At 39.0% G+C, this 14,365-nt stretch overlaps 1 protein-coding gene across 1 annotated transcript; it reads right to left on the bottom strand.

Annotated features, from left to right (window-relative positions):
* Positions 1-6,738: 6,738 nt before the first annotated feature.
* PATE2 (prostate and testis expressed 2) lies at positions 6,739-8,379 on the bottom strand. Its single transcript, XM_033097468.1, has 3 exons — positions 8,370-8,379; positions 7,233-7,361; positions 6,739-6,875 (listed from the first exon to the last, which is right to left on the bottom strand). The coding sequence occupies exons 1-3, from the start codon at positions 8,377-8,379 to the stop codon at positions 6,739-6,741; spliced, it is 276 nt and encodes a 91-aa protein (XP_032953359.1).
* Positions 8,380-14,365: the final 5,986 nt, after the last annotated feature.

Genomic DNA, 14,365 nt, shown 5'->3' on the forward strand with positions numbered 1-14,365 from the left:
ACAGTGAAGCATTACTGTAGAGTTTGGGTTTCATGAGATACAAGAGGAGCTCCTGGAAAATTCTCACTGTTAATAGAGTTAATTTAAGAGGAGGAAGAGAGAAGGAACACTGTGTTGGTTTGTAGGAGAAATGAGAAGGCTTGCGCATTGACCGTAGGAACCCAAGCTTAGCCGTGTCGAGAGGCATCGAGGTGGATATGGCCTAGCCACTCAAGTCCTGCAGGCAGATGCCGAAGCTCCTGAGACAGGGAGAAGTGGCACCAGGGAAAGCTGTTGTATCTTTCATGTGATTTTTCTCTTTTGCCTCCTACAGGAACCAACCTGATCCCACCATACCCTCTGTTCCAGAATAAAACAAGAGTTGGTATAGAAAAACGAAAACTAAAACAATGTAGTAGTATGCAGGGTGTGACATTTTAAAACAGATTGTGCAACATGGCAGTAGTCTTGTAAGCCAGGGAATTATTCTGAGAAAGGGTTTTCCAATCCCTTATCTCTCATTTATAATGGAACCTGAGGACACACATCAGAAAATTCTCTTTTGGTATAAAGGGCACGCCCCATCCCCCATCAGACTGTAACACCTATGAGAGAAAGAGGGGAGGGAAGGAGAGAGGACAGGGAGCACGATACCAAAGTGTCTCAACTGCCTGTTGCCAACTGGCAGAGGAAAAGCTCACTGTCATTGCCGTGGTGATTTATTTTGATTACAAGGGGAATTCAAATTTCTGCTACACAATGGCAGCAAGAAAAACTATATTTGAAAATCAGGAGATGCACTGGAACACGTTTCATTAGTCCTTTACCCAATTGATTTGTTCAATAGAAAACTGTAGTAATGCAATAAAGACAAAACTTCCAAGGATTCTGATCTTGCAGGAATGAAAGCTGGAGTATGCCGTCAGGTCAAGAACCTATCCAGCTGAGACGCTGGCAGAAGTAAGAGCACATGGAATAGGACGTGTGGGAATATAGTTGTGACTACCATCTTTGGCCTCATGTCCAGTTACAGAAGTGGGGACTGTAGCAAATATTTTATGTTGCCTAATCCTTTCGATTTCTCCCTGAACCACCACTAGAAAGAGCCCTGGGCGTGGCTATCTTGGTTTTTGGTGCATTACGACTGAATGCTCTCACCTTCCAAGGATAAGGTTATTATGCGAATTTTTGCATTCCCTGTTCTGGGAATGGAAAGTTTCCACCCACATGAAGGAGAATGGATGCTGAGTGGTAAGAAAATGATTTGCATTTGTGCTGATTTTCTTCCATTTACCCCTTTTAGATCAAATCCTTACCCTTATCCATCATGCTGTCTGACCCATATGATATACGGATTATATCACTGGGTGTCAAGGCCTCTAGACTCTGAGTGTGACCAGGGAGAAGCTTCTGCAGGTCACTGGGAGGAGTAGTATGAGGTCACAGTTTTTACCATCCTGGTTCCTTCTGTTTTTAAAGTTTTTATTAGATTTATTGGAGTGGCTTTGGTTAGTAAAATTATATAGATTTCAAATACACAATTCTATAATACCTCATCTATATATTGCATTGTGTGTTCACCACCCAGAGTCAGTTTTTGTTCCATCACCATATATTTGACCCCCTTTACCCACTTCGACCTACCCCCTCACACCTTTCCCATTGGTAACCACTACACTGTTGTCTGTAAGTTTTTGTTTGTTTGTTTGTTTGTCATGTTCATTTGTTGCTTTCAGTGTTATATGACACATATAAGTGAAGTCATATGGTTCTCAACTTTTTCTGTCTGACTTATTTAACTTAGCACGATAATTTCAAGATCCATCCATGTTGTCTCAAGAGGCAGTATTGCATCTTTTCTTATGACCGAGTAATATTCCATTGTATATACGTACCATATCTTCTTTATCCAATCATCTATCGATGGACAGTTTGGTTGTTTCCATGTCTTGGCCACCATGAATGATGGTGCAATGAACATAGGGTACATATATCTTTATGGATAAATGTTTTCAGATTTTTGCGGTAGATACCCAAAAGAGGAATTGCTGGGTCATATGGTAAATCTATTCTTAATGTATTGAGGAACCTCCATACTGTTTTCCACAGTAGCTGCACCAATTTGTATTCACACCAGCAGGGTGTGAGAGTTCCTCTTTCTCCACAACCTCTCCAACACATGTTATGACTTGTCTTATTGATAATACACATTCTAACAGGTGTGAGGTAGTATCTCATTGTGGTTTTTATTTACATTTCTCTAATAGCTGAAGTTGAGCACTTTTTCATATATATGTTGGCCATTTGTTTGTCTTCTTTGGATAAGGGTCCGTTCAGGTCATCTGCCCATTTTTTAAATTGGATTGTTTGTTTTCTTGTTGTTGAGTTGTATGAATTCTTTATGCACTTTGGATATTAGCCCATCAGCAGTGTTGTTTGCAGTTATCTTCTCTTCGTCTTGTCGATGATTTCTTTTGCTGTGCAAAAGCTTTTTAGTTTGATATAGTCCCATTTACTTATTTTTGCTTTCACTTCCCTTGCTTTTGAGGTCAAATTCATAAAATTCCCTCTGAACCCAAGGTCCATAAGTTTAGTATCTATGCTTTTTTCTGTGCAATTTCTTGTTTCAGGTCTTAAACTTATGCTTAAGTCTTGATCCATTTTGAGTAAATTTTGGTTTATGGTGACAGATAACACTCTAGTTTCATTATTTTGCTTGTGGCTTTTCAATTTTCCCAGCACCATTTATTGAAGAGGCTTTTGTTCTCTATTGTATGTTTTTGGCTCCTTTGTCAAAAATTATCTGCCCACATATATGTGGATTTATTTCTGGCTTCTCAATTCTATTCCATTGGTGTATGTGTCAGTTTTTCTGCCAATTGCATGCTGTTTTGATTATTGTCACTTTGTAGTATAAATTGAAGTCAGAGAGTATGATACCTCTGGCTTTGTTCTTTTTTCTTAGGATTGTTTTGACTATTCAGAGTCTTTTGTGATTCAAACTGAAAGCTTCTCCTCTACAATCAGGAAAAAGACAGGATGTCCCCTCTCACTACTGTTACTCAACATAGTATTGGAAGTTCTAGCCATAGCAGTCAGTCAAGAGAAAGAAATAAAAGGCATCCAAATTGGGAATCAAGAAGTAAAATTGTCACCTTTTGCAGATGATAAATTTTTTATATAGAAAATCCTAAAGACTCCACTAAAACACTATCAGAAATGATAAACGAATACAGTAAAGTTGCAGGATACAAAAGCAATGTACAAAACTCCATTGTATTCCTACATACTAACAATGAAACTTCAGGGTAAAAAAATGAAAAAAACAAGTCCTTTTGCAATTGCAACAACAAAAAAAGAAATAAAATACCTAAGAATAAACGTAACAAAGAATGTGAAAGACCTATACACTGCAAACTACAAGACATTATTAAAAGAAATTAAAGAAGACACAAAGATATGGAAAGATATTCCATGTTCATGGGTTGGAAGAATCAACATAATTAGAATGGCCATATTACCTAAACCAATATACAGATTTAATGCAATCCCCATCAAAATCCCAATGGCATTTTTAAAAGAAATAGAACAAAAAAAATCATCAGAGTTTTGTGGAATCACAAAAGACCCCGAATAGCCAAAGCAATCCTAAAAACAAGGAACAATCACACTCCCTGACTTCAATTTGTACTATTTTCAAGGTCTAGGTCATAAAATGTGGTGCAACTTCCACATTCTTAGAATACACACTTCAGAGCCCTAAGCATCTGTGTAAGAAGTCTGTGCCTCCATACTGTGAAGGGGCCCAAGTCACATGGACAGTCCCTATGTAGGTATTCTGACTGACAGCTCCAGGTGCCATCACAACTTATACCAGTATCAACTGCAAAGACCTGTGAGTTAAGACACCTCCAACGGGTTCCAGTCTCCAGCTCGTCAATCACCTTCAGCCTTTGAGTCTTTCCAGTTGAGGTCCCAGACCTCATGAAGCAGAGACAAGCCATCCATACTATCTACTTTCTGAACTCCTGACCCACCAGTACTAGTGAACAAAATAATTTCTTTATACAGCAATAATAACTGGAAAACTGTATGATACTTGTCAAGTTATCCAACTAGCATCTGTGCAACCAATTTGTTCTTCAAGGTTCTCATCTATTAAATTGTCTTATAATAATAGCAGCTTCATAGGAACTTGTGAAGATTAAATAAGAACACACATGAAAACTACTTAAGAACTGCTTCCCAAAAACTAAGAGGTCAAATAGTAATAGTCACAACAATATTAAAAAGTAAGGGTTTTTTGTTTATTACATTATACCTTTAATACATGTGAAATTTATTTTGGTTTAATGTGTAAGGTTGTATCAGTTATGCACAAGTCAACTCCAAATTAACACTTAGATTAGTGGCCAAATTGCTGTCTTTAAATAGATACGTGAATAAAATCAATTCCTGTATAACTATGTGCATATATGAAAGAAGAGCATATGAATATTGGAGGATTGCTTGTTGGTATGTTACCGTGTGGGTAAAGAAAATTTCACCTGGGTCTTATTCTGTTCATTTGTTCAAGTTGGAAAATGAAACTGAGAAGAATATACTAAGATGGGGTGAACCAAAAGAAAAGACTCCCAAACATTAGAGCAATTTAATCTAGGCTGCAAGGAAGCCTAGTAAGAACGATTCTCTTATGCACGAGGAGTTTGTGTACACACTAAACACAGTATCACTCAGAGGTGCCAAAATGTAACTTCATTTTCTAACCTGCGCTCATCTTGTTTTAGAACTCCCTGACCAATGGTACTAGAAAGCCCTTGATTTTCTTGGCTTAGAGGAGGAATAATGGAAGCAAAGGAGGTCAGGGGAGAAATGTTAACAAGATCATGGTCTCAGCTGGAGACTGGCACTAGTCAGATCCCAGGAAAAGTTCTGGAGCACAAATGCACCACAGACTTCGTCTCACCTTGATGCAAGAAGTCAGCCATTTGTTGGCTGAGGTCTATGCTTAGGTGGGGAGCTTAGCCTCTGGGCAAGGCAGCTCCCATTTGGCGGAGACTTCTCCAGAGACGTGAATAATAGCCATGAGCTGTCCTCAGCCAACACTCAATGCAGCTGGGTGGCATGCACTGATCAGTAAAGAGGACTTGGGCAGGGCACCAAAATCCAATCAAAATCACCGAATACATAAATAAAATTCAGTGCTCTGATGCTGAGAACGCCAATGTTTGCTCTTGAAACATCAAGGCAAGATTTTATAACGAGAGACCTCTTCTTGTCAACAAAGCCAAGCTTTGTCCAAACATTGATTCACAGATATTTTTAAAGTCTATTTTGAAACCCAAGGCAGCTCAATCATCTCTTTTATTTATTTTTCTAGACTGACATCTCCCATTCCCATGATTCAGTGAGTAAGACAGCCCATATACAAGTAGGAATAAAAATATGTTGCTTCCCTAATTTAAAATATCCATGTTGCATTAGCTTTTCCAATCTGCTCGTCTTTTTTTGAAAAAGTTGTCTTCATCTTTCTTCATCCTGGCTCTTTAAAATTCCAATTGAGAATTCCTTAGGATTATATTCTCAGATACAAAGACAGAGAGTGCACCAAATTACTCAAGGAGTGGGGTGATTGGTTTATTAGAAGAATTTCATGTGACATAATAAAGGAGAAAAAAAAGTCATGGAAACCCAGGACCAGGAACTGCAGTCGGCCTCACAAGTAGAAAAATGCCAGGGTTCTTCTGTATCCAGGAAGCGTCACCTCCTTGGCCTCAGGTGTGCTGCTCCTTCACCAGGTGCTACTCAGCTTCTCTCTTCTTATATGTTTAACTCAGTGTCTGCCTGTTTCTCTTCCCACGACCATTACCTTCTGCTCTCGCCCACCTTCTGTTTACTCATAACTTCATCTTATATAGGACACTGTAACTTAAGCCCTGTGTCATGGCGTCTCTATATATTCTATAATCTTCAACTAATGGTAGTTAACACTTTTCCTCTTCAATCTCATGAGAAGAAACTGACTGTGCATCCTTGCACAGGATCTCCATTCCCAATTCAATCACTGAGCTCAAACATGTGCTATAGGGCTACCTGCCTAGTCAAGGTCATCACAATTCCACCCACACCAAATGGTGTCTCCAATCATAGTTTCCATAAACTGAAAGGCCCTTCAAAATTTCCCTGATGGTTTATCCCTGTCTCTGCCCAGGTTTTCTAGCCTGATTACCACCTCACCCCTCATCCCAAAGAGCTCTACCAGAGAAAGACGTGGCTCATGTTGCCCGCAGATTGGGAAGCTGGAGTTAGTCATCTTTTTTCTCAATATACCACGGGCAAAAAGAGAATGCCAGGGGGTGTCAGGGCCAATCCAAAGAATCCCAACCTAGAGGTCTGGGAATAGATGAGGACAAACTGTGTTCACAGAATCCTCAGTACTAGCCTCAGATTATTTTGACCCCAGCCTGCATTTCCATATAGGAAATGATAAGTAACCATTTCTAAACCCAAACCCACTCATGGCATCACCATCATAAGGAAACAACCTTCTGCCAGATGCTAGCAACGGAGATGTGCAAAAATTCAGTCTAAAGCACCATCATTAATGAGACTCAGCTACCTTCCACTGTTTCTTTTTATGACTGCTACTCTTTTCACTGCCAGCTGGCTTTTCTCACTCTCTACCATTGGTCAGAAAAGGAGAGCAAACTATAGATTTGGTGAGTTGAAAAATGACCCAAATCCAGGAGTGATGCAGAACTAGATTCCCTCAGGGAGGTTGCAATAATTACTATGCTTGCAACAGATTAGCTCTTTCTTTGTTTCAGAACCCAAGATGTTGATGTCCCCACAGTTGGCCATACATGACAGTTTTGAATAAAAGTACATACTCCGCCCTGAGGAGGTGAAATAGAGAGAATACAGCTGTAGTGACTAAGTTTCCTCCTCCCATATTCCTAGGAACCACCTCTCTTCGGAAGCTCACTAACCTTCCTCTAGGCCCAAATGAGCTACAAGGCTGAGTCTACTAATTACTGATCTAGCGAATAGATTTCATTCCCTAACCAATAAGGGATATCAGCCTCTTCTTCACTCAATATTGTGTTAAGGAAAAGTCCACCTTTGCCATCCCGTCTCCAAGACCACCCCAACCTAACATATCCTACTCACCCACACACTCTGAGGGCAAAGAGCAGCCCTGTCTCCAAGGGAAGGAGGTGGTTATTTTGCAGTCCCTCAGTACCCCACACTACCTCTTGTTGTAAGAATGTAAATGTTCTCAGTAGCACAGGACTCTTGGTACTTCAGGGTGCAGGAAGTCATGGTGTCAAGGCAGAACCCAAGATGATATCTGTTACATTTATAACATATAGTTGGAGGCTCTGCCAGACACAGAAAGAGGTGCTTAAAGAATGTACTCTGGAGAAGATTCTCCAGGCCTGGGGGCTTCTCTACAGGAACTTACTATTGCTTTGCAGCTCCTCACCCTTCTCAGGCCATTGATTCTGTTGATAATCTTGTGAAAGACAACTTGTACAAACATAATCAAATGCTGTATATGATTTTCAAAGGTCAGAGTTCCTGTAAAGTATATCTATGGACCTCAAGGAATGAACCCATTGTCTAGCCAAAATCTAGATGATTTTGTCCAGTAATGAGAAAAAGGGAGCAACAGAAAGGATTTTAGCCTCCTTATTCCAAGAAATGGATTAAGGGGCTGGCCCGGTGGCTCAGGCGGTTAGAGCTCCGTGCTCCTAACTCCGAAGGCTGCCGGTTCGATTCCCACATGGGCCAGTGGGCTCTCAACCACAAAGTTGCCAGTTCAATTCCTCGAGTCCCGCAAGGGATGGTGGGCTGCACCCCCTGCAACTAGCAACAGCAACTGGACCTGGAGCTGAGCTGTGCCCTCCACAACTAAGACTGAAAGGACAACAACTTGAAGCTGAACGGCACCCTCCAGAACTAAGATTGAAAGGACAACAACTTGACTTGGAAAAAAGTCCTGGAAGTACACACTGTTCCCCAATAAAGTCCTGTTCCCCTTCCCCAATAAAATCCTTTTAAAAAAAAAGGATTAAATTGGTTTGCGAGAAGAGCAAACTCCCAGAATTCTACAGTAAGAATGGATTACAGGCGTCTCTGCAGATGAGGGGAGGTTTACTTCTAAACATGGCACAAATAACCTATTTGCCAAGGACTTAGCCTAGCTGTGCTCACACCTCTCAGATAGCCCCGAAGTTCACCTGTAAAAAAGAAGAAAAGTCCTTCCTTGTCATTATCTCACATAATCTGCCAAACTCCCAAAGCCAGTATTGGAAATTCCTCCCTCCCCCCAGCATCTGTCCATCTCTTGACCAACACCCAGCTCCCGCTCTGTCTACAGGACTTACCATTATTCATGCAGACGAGAGAGACCAGCAGAAACAGAACAAACATCCTGGGACTTGTGCTCTGTTCAGTTTCCTGAGGAAAGTGCTGATTGATCTTCAATGCTCTGTCCTTGGGCTATTTATCTAAATTATATAATCACAGGGACAGACAGGACCTCAGTGTTCCTAGAACCAAATCACCCTGCTGGAGTCTCACTATCCCCTAAGGCAACCACTTTAAAATTGTTTTCAGTGATGAGCCAGTTTATACCGTATTCATTGTTGTATAGCTAAGCCTTGAGCTATGCAAGTGAAGTCAAATTTCTCCCCCACATTTTAACCTTTCCGAAATGTCGAGACAGGAGTCGGATACTTTAGTTCCTTTTTACACTCTTCACTAACCTACTCTCTTTCCTCAGATTAATCAGATGAATATCAGGAAATAATATTAATATCAGATTAATAATATTAATATCAGATTAATAATATTAATATCATATTATTAATCAGATTAAATAATATCAGATTTTTCTTTGTCTCACCTAGACTGAGGCACCAGAAAATAAGCTTGGCATTCCAGGAGTAGTCTGAATGTGGGGGAAGCATTGGAGAACCCCTTCTGTCGTGAAGGGAAGGAAAGTTTCAGGAACAAGATGAGCAGAGGTGAAACTTATCTAGTTTGTCTTCAGGTGATTCATTTTGTAGTTAAATGATTACTAAACACGTATCAAATGTCAATATCACAGGAACAAACCAGGACATGACTCAGTGGCCTCACAGAGGTTAGAGTATAGTTTTAGAGACCACAAATAATCAAACACAGCTGGCTATAAGGGACGAAATGAGGGGCATTCCAATTTGACTGCCTAACAGGGAAGTCTTCCCTAAAAAGGCGGTGATGGTGCAGGACTTTTCAGACTAGCAATGTGTCAGCTAAAAGAAGTGAGTAGGAACAGGCACCCAAAAGAACAGCTTATGTCCAAGTACGGAGACATCAAACAACCTAACACTGTGATGAGAGCACAGAGACATGGGTGAACAAGAAACTAAAGCCCAGAGGTGCATCTTGTTGGAGGTGGTGACATATGGGTAAAGAAGGGGGCTCAGGGAGACAATTCACTGTTCTTGTTGCTTATTACAGATTACTGTATCCCAAGCGTGTAAGATGAAATTTCTTGCTTACTATTGAGCAATCGCAAGATGTTAATGAAAAGAGTCATTTTTCCTAGGGTTGGGAACAATATTAAAATACCCCCTCTTCTACACCAATATTGAACTCTAGAGAGGACACAACCCTTTATCTCAAGCTTATGTTTGCTGCCCATAGGGGTTCGAATCCTGGATCTCCTACTTGCCAACCAAGTGACTTTGGTTGAGTTACTGATTTGAGAATAATTTTCATATCTTCCCTGATTGGTATGAGGATTATATTAAAGTTTGTGAAAGGAGAAAACTCATATTGTAAAGACCCTGGAAACTATTAAGCACTAACTCCCTGTTCGGTGCTTAGAATTTCAGGAGCAGCCTGGGCCCCTTTGTTAGGGGAGGCATCAGAAACTTCAGTCACAAGGAACCACATAGAGGAAAGGGCACCTGGCTAGAGAGGCAATTGGGTAGGTTGTAGCTATGACTTTGGAATTGTAGAGGCAAGAGTCTGGCTATGAGGATGCTATCAGGAGCGTCCTGTCAAGGGTTAACTTTCACCAAGGCTCATTTCCATTTGGCTTTGAGTGTCGGAGAAAATGGAACGGCTAATAACAGTCTCTTCTAGAATGGACTTTGAAGACAGAAAGTCAGATTCAGAACAATCTGTCTAATTTGCCTTGAGTAGATAAGCAGCTAGGAACTAGTTGAAATGGGGGAGAACTGGGTCCTATTCTCATAGCTCAAGGTATGATCCATACGATGATGATGCCCAATTTTGTATTTCTACCTCAGACATCTATTCTGAGTTCCAGACTCACATCTACGAACACTGGTTCCACTTTAGAAGGCTCACAAGTACCACAATCTCAGATGTCTCAAAATGAAATTGTAATCTTCCTAATCCATTAAACCTGCTCCTACGTAAGTGTTTAGGGTCTTACTAAACCCAGAATCATTCTTTATTGATCCCTGCACCCAATCCTCAAAGAGAATGTAACTGCAAGTCTTAGCCGTTCTGTCTAACTTCTCCTCACACAGGCTTATTTTTTCTCTACCTCCACTGCCACTGCTGTAATCCAATCCACTATCATCTCCTGCCTGGACCACGCAATAGCCTTATTATTTTTTTGCCTCCCTGCTTCTATTCTTGCTGCTTTACAGTCAGTTCTTCATAAAGCAGTCTTAATGAAGACATAAAGAACCTTTTATGGGTCGTCCAAGCAGATGCCACACTCCTGCTCAAAACCCTTCAATGACTTTTCAACACACTTAGAAAGAAATCCAAACTTCTCACATAACTTGCAAAGTCTTTCCCTATCTCAGCACCTCTCCAATCTCATTTCCAACCACATTCTCCTTGCTCACACAAATGTCATCTCTTCAGAACAGCATTTCCTGGCAAATCTCTAGAAAATGGCAACATCCATGCTCCATCCTTTTCACTCCTTTACTTTTTTAAATACCAATTGTCACTGCTTAACCATACATAGCTGTTTGGTCATTTATTGACTCCTCCATTAAAACAAAGCAAAAGCTTTGTTTTATTTACCACTGCATACCCAGGCTCTGGAAGTTTGGAACATTAGAGACACCCAATAAATATTTGTGGAACAAATGAATAATGACCTTTCCACATCCTCTCTTGAAAGCTTCCAGTCCGTTTTCCACATAGCAACCAGCTTATCAGATTGATATTTTGGAACTAAAATAAGGGTGTGAAAACGAGGCTCTTTCTACATTCCAGATAGAGTCCCAAGATAGGTGGCAGGTACTTTTACATTTCAACATGAAGTGTTGTGCTACTTATGAATATTTACAAAGAAAATAAACGAAAACCAATTTGAATATTCTGGGCCCTTTGCCCACCTGGATAATATAAATAAATAAACATTAAGTGTCAAAGATAAAATGGGAAGAGTTTTTATAGTCTCATGGTGAAGCATGCCTTTCTATACATGGCTAAAATATACAACCGTAAAAAAATTCATATGTTTGACTACATTTAAAAATATCTTCTGCAGGGGCAGTTGGGTGGAGGAACCAACCACTAATTCATAAGCAAAGTCCAAACAACAAATAACCAGTAAAAAAATTTGCAACTCATATCAAAGATTTGGGGCTAAATCTCCCTATTATGTAAAGAAATTCGAGAAATTGATTAGAAAACGATTCACAATTCAAAACGCTGGTAATAATAACATTAGTTCACAGAAGAAGAAATAAAAATGGTTTTTAAACATGTGAAATGTGTTGAGTTTACTTATAACTTGAGACGTTTACATTGAAACTAAATTTACATATTATTTTTACTTTACAGATTAGCGGTAATCCGAATTTGATAACACCGTTATGCTGGCAATGTCACAGTGAAACAAGCACTCTCATACATTGCTGATAGGAGTGCAACTTAATACATCAGTAAGGAGGAAAATCAGACAACAGCTGTCAAAATTATAAAGATATAATAATCTTAACTAAGTAATTCTATGAAATTATCTTTGCACATTTGTGAAAAGATGAATACACACAGTTATTCGTTGCAGTTTGGTAATTGCGAGGTTGGAAACAACTCATATCTATCTCACTTATATATGGAACCAAAAAAAAAAAAAAGTTGAACTCAGAAACAGAGAGTAGTATGGTGGTTACCAGGGATTGGGGGTGTGGTGGGAGAAATGAGATGTTGGTCAAAGAGTACAAGTTTTCAGTTATAAAATGAGTCAGTTCTAAGGATCGAATACATAGCATGTGACTATAGTTAACAATACTGTATTATATACTTAAAATTTGCTAAGAAAGTAGATTTTAAGCATTGTCACCACACACAGACACACAGACACACACACACACACACACACACAATTATTGAAGGTGGTGGATCTGTTAATTACCCTGGTGGTGGTAATCATTTTACAATGTAGATGAAGAAAGAAAAGAACTCATATGGATCGGTTGGAAATAGCTAAATTAATTATGATATACCCACACAATGGAACACTATGCAAGTAGCAAAAAAAAAAAAAAAACGAAGAAGCTTCTTTTGAAGTTAATTTAGTAGCACATCAAATATACCTTTTGGCTAACTGAGCAACATTCTAATCAACTGAATCTAACCATCATAAAATGAAATTATAAGAAGATAAGGCTGGAATTTTGTTTTAAAAATCAGTATAAGATTATTATATAAAACTAAAGATTGATTTGACAAGTTTGCTGTTATATAGTTCAAGTACAGTACCTTCTCAACACTATCGGCTTTTACATTGCTCCTCTGCTCAGTATTCTGCACATTCACAATACGAGCAAAAGCCCATTTTTAACTAAATTCGGTAAAGGAGTAAGAAAACTTTGAGCCAGCTCTGCCAGTCATGGATACTGAGGAATGCAATATTGCCACTTGAATTTGGGGCCTTTCTTTCTCTCTAACAGTAATTAACTTTGCAAAAAACAAAAAGCAAACAACTGCTTATCTCATCTTCAGTTCCTAGTCAATGGTGATGACGCAAGCTCATTGAAGCTGTCCCATAAAAGGAAACTCTGCATAGCCCTGTTTCATCATTCAGGTTAAGAAATAAAACTTGGCCAGCCCCACCCGCCAAACCTGTCCACACGGCCCATCCCAATCATAGCTCTTTCTCTCAAACTACAATTACCCACTCTTCTGAATTTTGTAGCAATCACTTCTTTCTGTGTCTTTATGATTTTGTTACCCATGTAGGTATCATTAGACATTATAGTGTAATATTACCCAGTTTTTTGTTTTTGTTTTGGTATGTTTTGAAGTCTCTTTTAAATTACAGGTACTTAAAAATTGATCTATTAAAAAAACAAAGCTGTTTGATCTGTTGCGTTTCCCACAGGCCTTATTTTGATGAATTCATATTTACGGTTTAAACACATTCTTATGTTCACGTATTTCCAAAATTCAAAACTGGCTCCAGAGGCTTGATCAGGCTCAGACTCAATCCCTTTGGAAAGATGATAGGTGATATGTTCTTTAATCAAGGGGCAGATAATGTTCAGTCTTCTCTCTCTGTGATGTTACCAACCATTTATCCTCATTAGTTAGATCCACCAGTTCATCAGCTTTTCAAAATAGTGATATTTAATCTACCAATTCATTTTCATTTGTTAGCTGCAATCATTTTATAAAGAGACACTTTCCTCATCTACTATTTGGTTATCCTGTGGTCCTGTTCATATGGCTATGGTTACCTTGTTACCCTCCAAAGGTAACCAATTTTTAAAATATGTTGAACTCATGAATTCAAACATATTTTATCAGTTTCAATATACTAAATTTCTTATCGTATTGAAGCTCAAATGATCACATCTTTGTGGGAGTCATTTCAATTTGCCTCCTGAATCTACTTGACATGACCCTGGTACTGTTTGATAACTTCCTTGTTATGTGGTATGAAAAGATGTCCAGTCATCTTGTACATTTCTTGCACCAGATGTGAAATTCAAGAAATCCTGTTCTCTTGTAGTCAGAAATGGAATTTCAGAATGAGAAATTTCTGCCTCTGAATTGTGCATTCTCCCCAGGATTTTTCAGGGAATAACTTAACAGAGAAAGAGATGACAAATATCTTGTGAGTACCAATTGGTATTTCCAATTCAAATACAACACTACAAAGGTTTTAACTTCATTTATTTTGTAACTGTATCTTTTTGTGTTTCCCGCTGAGAATTCTGGTTCTCAAGGACACAGAATTAGAATAGAATAGAATAGAATAGAATAGAATAGAATAGAATTAGAATACTATATACCAGAGTGTATATAACAGAAAATTATGTGTATGTGAACTACAATATTGGCATATGCAGAACAGAATAACATTAGAATTGAATAGAATTAGAATATCCTA

Source organism: Rhinolophus ferrumequinum, chromosome 25 (genome assembly GCF_004115265.2).
Source record: "Rhinolophus ferrumequinum isolate MPI-CBG mRhiFer1 chromosome 25, mRhiFer1_v1.p, whole genome shotgun sequence".
Lineage (NCBI taxonomy): Eukaryota > Metazoa > Chordata > Mammalia > Chiroptera > Rhinolophidae > Rhinolophus > Rhinolophus ferrumequinum.